This window comes from Pteropus medius, unplaced genomic scaffold (assembly GCF_902729225.1).
Source record: "Pteropus medius unplaced genomic scaffold, Ma_sr-lr_union100, whole genome shotgun sequence".
NCBI classification, from domain to species: Eukaryota; Metazoa; Chordata; class Mammalia; order Chiroptera; family Pteropodidae; genus Pteropus; species Pteropus medius.
The window spans coordinates 9,574,023-9,584,311 of NW_024347788.1; the positions used below are offsets into that span (position 1 = coordinate 9,574,023).

Genomic DNA, 10,289 nt, shown 5'->3' on the forward strand with positions numbered 1-10,289 from the left:
GACATCCTGAGGCTTCCTACACATTCTTAAAGGAAGAGGAGACTTGTTACGTATTAATATGGGACACACAATCAGCCATTATATTATTCGGCTAAAAAAAAACCAAGGTGTAGAATAGCGTCAATCAAATTATTTTAAAGACTGTTATCTATGTGCTATATACAGCCGGACTATCTCTGGAAGCATAAAATTGCCTTTGGGAAGAACTGTTTAGTTGGGAAACAAGGACAGAAAAGACTTATTAATTATAAATCTTTCTGAAAGCCTTACAAATATAGGGCATTGCTTATTTTAAAGTATAATCTATGATTTTCTTTTTAAGTGGAAGGTTTCAGAAGGGGGGTGTGCAGCGATCTAAGATGCTGGTCCGTGTTCTCTCTATCATTTAAGTGCACTTGTTTACGATACGCGGCGAGGAAGTAGCCGTGCGCTCACCCATACTGTGTCGTCGTCAGCACTGCGCCTCTCTTCTCCTTTTCAAGTTTTAACTTTTTCTTCCTTTCGATATTGGCCAGAGTTGGGTAGTTTCTACGAAACAAAATCAAAAACATATATATAAAAGGGCTTTTAGAACACAACTTCGATTACACAATAAAGCAATTGCTGCATTTACAATTTCTGTTTAACGACTAATACTGTAAATCATAATCTATATAAACCTTTACATATAACGTATATAAATTTTAATTCCTTCTGGAGTCTTTTTAAAAGGCAAAGAAAATAGACTATAACAGTGATGCTCAAAGTGTAGACCAGCTGCCAGTCCACAACCTGGCTACTAGTCTGTGAGGATATGAGGATCTTAAGACTAGGATTTAAATCAAACATATCATACAATGTGCTCGAGCAGATCTAATTCTTCTATTGGTGTGCACTGGATAATACTGTAAGAAAACACAGAAGTCTGTGCAATGACTAATGCATACCAGGTACATCCCAAGTTACCAAGATGAGGAGACAGTTCTCAGAAGAGTCCACCACGAAGGATAAGAAAAGCACAGGAACAGCTTCAACAATGGGCAAAATGCAGTTAGTACTCCGAAGAATATCAAGATTGTGGGGTGGCAGGGAAAGATCATATCGAGCTGGAGAAATCCAGGAAGAAAGGAATGTGGAAGAAAATGGTCTTAAGTGGTGTGAACAGGCAGAGATCAGAAGAAAAAGCTCCAGCGTGTTCTAAGTAGAGCCAACAGGGCCGACGAACCAAGGCCTCAGAAGGCGTGGAGAGGTCCAGGAAATGCCAGTGGTCCATTTGCGTGAAACGCAGTTACAGGCAGTCCGATCAGAAAGGGAGGCTGAGGCCAAATGTAATAAGTTTAAATGTAATTCAGCAGAGATGGGGAGCCACTGAAAGTTATGGACAGGAAGAGGGATGCACAAGGCAGTGACTAGGATTCAATCCGACAGCGCTGTGCAAGATGAACTGCTCAGACAAAGCTCTCTTTGTGTGGAGAGGCAGGCACTAAGCTGGTGGTATGGGGCACAGATCTCAGAAGTATTAAAAGCACAGAAGGAGGGAACACAGAGGCCACGACTCAAGCGAGCTGCTCATCAGAATAAATGTTGAGAAAAATCAACAAGTCGTGTCCTGCCATTGCTTCTAGGAGGACACTGTTTCCACCGCCTTTTTTGTTGCTGTTGTTAACATCTGCATCACCGACTTGAACGGCAAAATGTGAAGCCTGCTGGCTGGCCACGCCGGAGGAGGACAATGGCAGTGACACTGAGTAAGTGAAGTAATCGGAAAAAGGGCAATGAATGTCAATAAGAACACTGCAAAGCAATCTATCCGGCCAAGAAAAATGAACTCCGTAAATAAAAGATGATGAATACACGAGCTATAAATAAACATTAAGAGGAAAAGATCAAGGTCATAAGGAGATAAAAATCTGACAGCCAGTCGGCACCACATGACTGCGCTTTCGGAACGCGAACGCAAGCTAAGGTTCTATGACAGGGACGCACATGTTCAGGTGTGAAATCCTCCTGTCACAATACTGAAAAGTGGTCAAGAACACTCAGGGCTCTGTGTCCACTTTCGTATTTCTAAACCGAAAAGGAGGGTTGAGAAAAAATAAAACTTGGAAGGGATTCAGAAGAGACTCAGAGATGATTAACGGAATGAAAAATAAGACCTCTGACGAAAGATGAAAGCATCTGGAACTGTTTGCGGCCTTTACAAGAGGAAGAGCGGTGACAATAAACGATCTCACAGAGAGGATGGCGGCCAGTGGTTCTCAACCTGAACGAATATGCAAACGCAGAGAGGGGGAGAAAAAGGTGCCGCCTTTCACGGGCCCACAGCCTTTCACGGGCCCCACAGCGCCCAGCCTGGAACTCAGCTACGCCAGGCCCGGCACCTCCCTGAAACCCACTCCCTCTGACGGCTGCGTGTCTTCAACATTTTCCTTCTGCGCACTGCAGACCCTTCGCGCGTTAGGCCACGTGCTAAACAATAAGACTGGGCACCACGGTGTGTCACAGACACGCGAGATGCTACGTACGTGCTTCTCAATGGTAAAGAAGGGAAACGTTCGTTACGGCAAGTGGATTTTAGGTGAGGTGTAAACGACTTCCTTAAATGAGGCATCGAGGGAGCCCCGCTTCTGGGAGTCTTTTCAAACAGCTCACTGTCTCTTTCCGGCAGCTTAAAGTGTCGCTTTCCCCAAGGTAAGGGACCTTTCAGTATCCCCTGCAAAACGGTGAGATCCTGTTTTTCAGCGCTTAATAAAATCCTCTCCCAAAATTTATACCGTTCTTATTTACATAGAATCTGGAGACTAAAAACTAAGGACGCAGGAGTATTAGAAGGCAAATTATCCCAAAACAGGGATGCCAGAAATACAAGAGCGAGTCACACACACAGGGACCAGGACGCCCCTCCAGCCAAGTAACACTGAGACGCGAAGATAAGGGCAGTCTGGAGCTCTGACAGGGGACCCAGGTCGGGTTCCTAGAGCACACCTGAAATAACGACTCCAGTCTGGTGGAAAAAAAACACCAATTGCCTTACATTGCACAATTATGGACAGATAAACCTCAGCCCAATGCTTCCTGTTAGAGAATGGGTGTCACTGAGTTATAGACTGGGACGAGTGATATTCTCCCAGTCGGTTTCTCTATGTTTATCTGCTAAAATCACTTCTCTTCCTACTTCCATCTGTCCCCAAAACCCCAAGAGGCGCTGGCCCTGAAACCACATCCCCTTTTCCTCCTCTCTCCTCTTCATGTCATCCGTCCTCTTTCCCTTCCTCTCGCCTGTGATGTAAGCGTCCAGTGACAGCCCTTACGCACCAGAGCCGATAAACAGGCAAAACGGAGCCCACCAAATCCTCGCATGCACCTTTTCCGGCTACACGACACTCTCTAGTTCCTGCCTCACCCCAAACCAGCACCTGCTCACTGACTTCCCCCCTACGCCTGTTCTCTATAAAAACACAATCTCTCTTCACGCCCACTGAACCCCGCTGCTTCTACACGAGACACACGTCTGTGTCTTTATTCCTAAGTCTTGCTGAACTTCAGAAAGATGTGGCATTCCTTAGGAGCAGACCCCCTCTGTTGGAATTCTGGAAGAACTGGGGACATGATTTCAAAGACTTTCCTAAGAGCCACAGGAACTAATGAAATAATTACCACAAAACTGCTCCACCTAGTGGGCTCCCATCTGCTGTCAAACATGTCTCAAAGATTCTAAAATTGAGGTTTTGGAAATAAACCTCTACCGCTCGTTTTCCCCAAGGCCAACTCAGACAGCATTTGAACCTCGCAGGTCAGGAATGAAGGAAAAAAATCACTTTTTAGCAGTGGAATTTTTTTTCAAGTTATCATTGAGAAGCTTTAAGGTTTTAATTAACCTTACAATACAATGGGCACCTCTGAGTTTGGCTAATCTGAAAAAAATAAAAATGAAGAAATAAAAGCAAAGGTGTACTTTAAAAAATAAATAAATAAAGGAGCAATAGACCAATCAAATCTTAGCGTTTTCTTCCAGCTCTAAAATGCTTACTCCACGAAAAATCCTTCACAAGATTTTCTAACACAGCAATTAGAAACTCTTTAACTTTCTTTCATGTCAAAAAATACAGTGGCTTCCTCAGAAAGAACGTAGCTCTCACAAGAAAAATAAAATTCAAGATATAAGGACTTTCCTGGCATATCAATGTGAAATTTAGTCTTTTAGGAGTTCAAATAACATTTTAAAAACATTGAGAATAACAGAAATTTAGGAAAGTGAATGTATTTTCATAATAGGTTTTTTAAAAACGCTAGTGGAGAGAATGTTAGTCTATCTTTGAGAAATCTATCAAATATGCCAAAAGAAATGTTTCCCATACTTTTTATTAATAAAGTACACTTATAGAAATAATATCTTAATACGTTAAAAAGCCAGAACTGGAGAACCAAGATATCAAAGAACCTCAGATGAATTCAGCAAGCAGCAAAAGATAACTTCAGAACACTTTACTAACAAGGCGATATCACAGGTACAAATAAACTTGATCCAAAATCGTCATCCTCATCCAAGTTCCTCATTCTCTTCAAGCATTTCATTATTTCACAAATCTGTCGCCTCACTTATTCACTTCCTAGATTCTGCTCAGTCTTCCCCGAGGTACTCTGTGCCCTGTCAGTCATATCTTCAGCCTACATTCTAGAAACTATAAGTAGACTCCCTCCCATCTGCCCCAGCCTGTCCAACACAAAAAGAATCACCAATAAGCGAGTTAAACACCTGCTCATCTGTCCTTCATTCAAAAGGCCAGAGCTGCTTCCAAACACCAGAGTTTTGAAAGCCAACAAGCTTTCAACTTCTCCGCCAAGCACTGAGGCAAATGCTCCTGCCGCCTGCTCTCCCCTCCTCCCCGTTTTGTTTGGGGGTGTTCCATCAACTCTGCTGTCACTAAAGGTGGCCAAGCAACCCACTTTCGGCCATCGAGAGCTACAGCGAAGTCTCCTGGCTGCAGCTAGAAACAAAGCCATTGTTTTCGTACTGAAAATGGGCAAACTTGGCCACAGGTGCCTTTTGCCTCGTTCTCTCCTTCCTGTCTAGACCGAGGGCTTAGTGTCTGGAACCTTCTGGGGGACGCGAGGATGGAAACCACCGACTAAGGACCACCGGGCGCGAGCCTGGGCCTATCGGCGCCGCGGAGCAGCACCGCCAGCCTGGGACTTCTTCTGTTTGGGAAAAGTCACCGCCTTCACACTGAGCCTCGGAGTAAGGTCGCTGCTCCGCTCACAGGGGCACAGCTGTGACTATGCAGGCACCATGTATCTCAGCCATCCTCTTCCATCTGATGCTTGCATCTCGATTTCAAAACCCACTGTCAAAAAGGTTTGGCAGCGTCTCATAAAGTTACACGTGCCTATCACATGATCGCCCCATAACACTCCCAGGCATTTACTCAAGTCCGAGAAAAACCAAGTTCTAAACAAAAGCCTGCACATCAGTGTTCGTGAGGCTTTACTCGTCATCACCAAATACTGAACACGTCCTGAAGGTCCCTCAACCAGGAAATGGATAAACAAACAAATACATCCGCATAATGGAACGGACAACAGCAACGGAAAGGAAAACGTTACTGCTAAATGCAGCGACCAAAATGAATCTCAAATGCGCTGTGCTAAGTGAAAGCGTCAGACTCAAAAGCTGCAGACTGTACAACTCCAAGTATCTGATGATCTGCAAAGGTGTGAACATAGCGACGGAAATTAGACTAGGGGAGGCCAGAGACTGAAGGTGGGGAGAAGCCGACCACAAAGGGCGCAGGGGGTTTTGGGGGTGATAGCACTTGTCAGAACTATGCATTAAAGGGGGTGCATCTCGCTGTATGTATAACGCATTAAAGTGAATGGAGGGGAGGGGGCGGGCACTACACCTCGTACGAGAAGTCTTACAAAACGAACTGATGGCCCTGCTTTCGAAAGACCCCACGTACCCCTTGACCAGAAATTCTTCTCTCTACGTGGTTAAACTTAACGCTTCAGGTGCGTATGGTCTCACGCCCACATCACAGAGTTATTCTACATCTCATTACAGTGAGAGTCTTAAAGGCAAGGGTCTGCTCCTCTCTGTTTTCAGCAACCTTGATCATATATAGTAAAATCTCTGCCTTTTCAATGCTGAATGTTTACATCTAATTTTCAAACTAAACATTTGTCAAGAAGTTATTCAAAGATATCATAACATACATTACACTAATACAAAGGTTGCTGAGATTTCTCTTTAACTTGGAAAATCAAACTAGTCTGCTACTAAGGACTTTATATAAACGCATGCTACCTAAACCGGGTGGCGTCTTCAAATTCCTTAAGTCCCTCTAGCCAGTGGAATCCTTTCATTTAAAGCACTCACTGCTACAGCCATGCCACCCTGAACACGCCCGATCCCGTGTGATCTCGGAAGCTAAGCAGGGTCAGGCCTGGTTAGTACTTGGATGGGAGACCACCTAGGAAGACCAGGTGCTGTAGGTGTAAATAAATAATAAAGAAATTAAATTAAATTTAAAAAAAAAATAAAGCACTCACTAAACAAAACACCAAGGGTCACAGCTCACATTCATATGGGGAATGCTACTTTAGAAGGTATTACATTTATTACGATCAATTTGGTTTGTCTCAATGACTGTCCAATGTAGTGAGAATTTCATGGTCAAAACCACAGCAGTTTAAGTAGTATTATTATATTACTAATTTATAACCACAATTATTAATCACATACACATTTCTGCCCAATTTCTTTAAAAACAACAAATGTGTAGTGATATATCAACATTTATAAGCATTCCTATGGCACCATAAGGTGTTAACAGAACCATGTAAAAGATGGTTCTTACATCTGTAAAGCCTATAAGTTATTTTTTTTAAAGACACGTGTGCAAAGAAGTTCATCAATAGGACTGTAATAAGGGACATCTGTGCTAAAAAGGTGACGATATCAGACACCGAGTTCAGAGAAGGGCAGGATATTCCTGTAGACAGATGAGAAAAAAATATCTCCAAAGCGGCAGGATTTCAGCTGGGCTAAAGCAATGAGCAGAACGTCAGAGATGGAGAACATATGAGTTTCTAGAAGCAGCTGCTTGAGCAAAGTCATTATTTTGAAGAACTCAGCTCTGCCACAGGAGAAGAAAGTTATTTCACGAGTTTAAACTCGTTACTCACTTTCTTCTTTCTTCCCTCCATCTTGCAATCTCCTCCGGAGTGTCTAACTTGATCTTCTTCATACCAGGAGCGTGCATCTAGGGGGAAAGAGCCTACTGAACGCCAGGAAGCACATTTACGGGGAATAATGGAGACTCCATACCCGACATTACATTTCCCAGCTGAGAGAATTTTAACACTAAGTAAGCAGGCTTTATCCATCTTTATTGCGACTCTTCCTTTAAACGATAAAAAACAATTGCCTACGTATTTAGATTGGTGCCATTGACAAGAAAAAGAAGTAATGTAATTTTCATTACGAAGTAAATATGTCACCCATTTCTCAGATGGCATTAAATACCCAAATGAACGCCCTAAAAAGCAAAACTGAGGAATAGTTAAATAATAAATACACAAAATAATGTGAAGCAGCGTGGTGCAGAAAAACCACCACAGAATAAGAGTCAAGGAACTCAAGTGCACGAAGGAGTTCTGCGGCCCAAGGCAAATCATTTTATCCGTTAAGGGGGCCAATGTTTACCTACTTTACATAGTGGTTTATGAGGATGAAACTGAGTCATAAATGTAAAGGTGCCGTACAAAGTACGAAGTACTGTATGGATATTATTTATAATGATGCTATGTAAATGAAGAGCTGTGAGGAAAACAGATCAGTGATATGAAAAGAGCATGTATTAAAAAAACGCAACAAGTCTACGGCCGTGCCACCCTGAACACGCCCGATCCTGTCTGATCTCCGAAGCTAAGCAGGGTCGGGCCTGGTCAGTACTTGGATGGGAGACCACCTAGGAAGACCAGGTGCTGCAGGTGTAAAAAAATAAAAAATAAGGGATTGTAAGCTGACAAGGTCCTTGCAATCTGTGAGGTCGACCAAGGGTTGCCTCGCCTAAAAAATGAAAAATAAAAAACGCAACAAGAACTTACATTTCTCCAATGGAACTGGACAATCTTCTCATGTGCACTGAAAGAGCAATCTGCTTCAGGACACTGAGAGAGACAACGAAAAACGAAAGAAAGAGAAAAAAGGCTATTCCATGTTTTAAATATTAAACATACCCTAGAAGTACATACACGGATATATTCTGGTCCTATCACCATCTACGTGGTGTCACCACTGCATAGTTATATCAACAACAACATAAAGATCACTCCAAGAGTTGTATTTAAAAAGAAATGACATTCTCCAAGTATACGATACGGTGACACAAATCATTCACTTGTCCACTTGAGTGAATGCATGAGATCGCCAATGATGTCAAATGTTCTTTATTCCTCAAGTGGGAAGCAGTCCCATAAACTGAGAGGAACTTTTCCAAACTGAGAACTTCTTTTTTAACTTCTTGACTTCTTGAATATTCTAGTTAAAAATTTTTAAGTACCTCATGAGGTCCAGACCACCCTCAGAGTGTGATGGGCCACGGCAAATTATTCAGTGTAGTTAAATGGCCAAGGGCAACGTCAAAGGGAAAAGCGCACAGAAGGTGCACGGAGCCACTGGGGGCGAGAACCAGCCCCTCGCAAAGCAGAGGCGCCTCCCGCCCGCCCCCCCACTAACAGCTGCCAGACCTCCCTTCTTTGCTGCCATCTCACCTCGCCCTGAAGCAGGGGGCTCCCTTACCCTCAAACTGCAAATCCCAGGGTCACTGTCCCAATCTGTTAGGTCATCTGACATTTCAATGAATTATAAACTTTTAAAGAAAAGCAGCTCAGAATTTCTACCAAATATACCCATTTTGCTAAATAAATTTGAAGACAACGAGGAAAACCTACTTTCGTATGTTCGGACATATGTTTGTCATACTTTTCTTGATTTTTAAAACCGCGATCACAGGTATCACAAAAACAGTGAAAAACTGGTTCTTTTCTTTTCTGCAAAAAAAAAAAATAAATAAAAAATAAAAAATGAAGAGGCATTACGCTTTTAATAAAAAACTTTTCATCAATAATAAAAATATAACTATCCTTCTAGTAATACATACTTGGATTGTTCGCATGCCCTCATACGTGGGAGAAACTCTTGAAGACATTTCTAATTAAGGAATAATTCTGCTCTTTTATTTTTAGCAAATATATTAGAAAATTTTTAAATCTGAGTAGAGCTAATATAAACCGAGTAGACTGCAAAGTGATAATCTAATTAAGACTTAGTAGAGTATATGTCAAGATGATCTAAAAATAAATATTCAGCGTAAAAACAGCATTTCATCTTTAAGGAAAAACAACTATACATTGTAAAACCACAGAAGGGGAAAAAACATTTAGGTGAAGATCAGTTCCTTTTTGTTTCCAATTTGCGAGTTTTATGCTTAAACATAAAACAAAAAAGTTACGATTATAAACTATAGAGGACACCGTCTCCAACTGTTTAATGTTGAGATAATAAGTATAATACACTTTCATGATATTTTGTTAATATTAGCTACATATATTTTCATGTCAAAATAAAGGATACTAATTTCATACTTTAGACTTTACTGAACTTATTCCAAACTAAGCCATTATTTATACAGTTTTAAAGCTGAAAGACCAAATGATAAACTACATCGGAATAAAGGAAGCCTATTTTAAGACTTGGTTTCTGAATGTGACCAAGAGTTGTTCCTCATTAAAAAAATACAAGACTTTTAATTCCTTCTCCCCCCTACCAATCTCCTAGAACTACATATATTATACATAACTTGTATACATTATATATTTTTACTTCATTGAGGTTTAATAACACATTTATTCATAGTCATAATTCTCAATTACATTCACTCCTGATACTATACTGAAATGGAGTCAATGTTTCCATTTTCTAAAATTTCTCCACTTATTTCTCAAAAAGATTTTGCCTGAAATTTTTACTTACAACTAAGACCCTCCAAGATCCTACTGGAGCGAAGCTCCACCGTGTCGATAATGGATGCAAAACACAGAGTTATGATAGGAACACAGGACACGAAAGAAGCACACAGGGAGCAAAGCGTAACATTCGAGCACATCTTCAAAAATACCTTTTTTTTCTGTTTTTTACTGGGAGGGAAGTTGAAGTCAGTGAACTTTGCATCACATTTTCGTGGAAAATAAGAATGCTTAACTGAAAAACAAAAAGATCCATAACTGTTTGCAACTATACAATTATT

The 10,289-nt window shown here is 41.4% G+C and overlaps 1 protein-coding gene, 1 non-coding gene and 1 pseudogene across 2 annotated transcripts in view; 2 read left to right on the forward strand and 1 right to left on the reverse strand.

Annotated features, from left to right (window-relative positions):
• Positions 1 to 10,289, reverse strand: part of NUFIP1 (nuclear FMR1 interacting protein 1) — a 30,872-nt gene that overhangs the window by 18,199 nt on the left and 2,384 nt on the right. The window contains exons 2-6 of the mRNA XM_039877241.1: positions 10,161 to 10,243; positions 8,935 to 9,033; positions 8,089 to 8,151; positions 7,165 to 7,241; positions 436 to 528 (exon numbers count right to left, since the gene is read on the reverse strand). Coding sequence (XP_039733175.1) covers positions 436 to 528; positions 7,165 to 7,241; positions 8,089 to 8,151; positions 8,935 to 9,033; positions 10,161 to 10,243 — 415 coding nt within the window. The remainder of the gene's footprint in view (positions 1 to 435; positions 529 to 7,164; positions 7,242 to 8,088; positions 8,152 to 8,934; positions 9,034 to 10,160; positions 10,244 to 10,289) is intronic.
• LOC120614482 (5S ribosomal RNA) lies at positions 6,356 to 6,474 on the forward strand. Its single transcript, XR_005655995.1, has one exon. It is a non-coding gene; the product is annotated as a 5S ribosomal RNA (ribosomal RNA).
• On the forward strand, positions 7,856 to 7,974 carry LOC120614582 (uncharacterized; annotated as a pseudogene).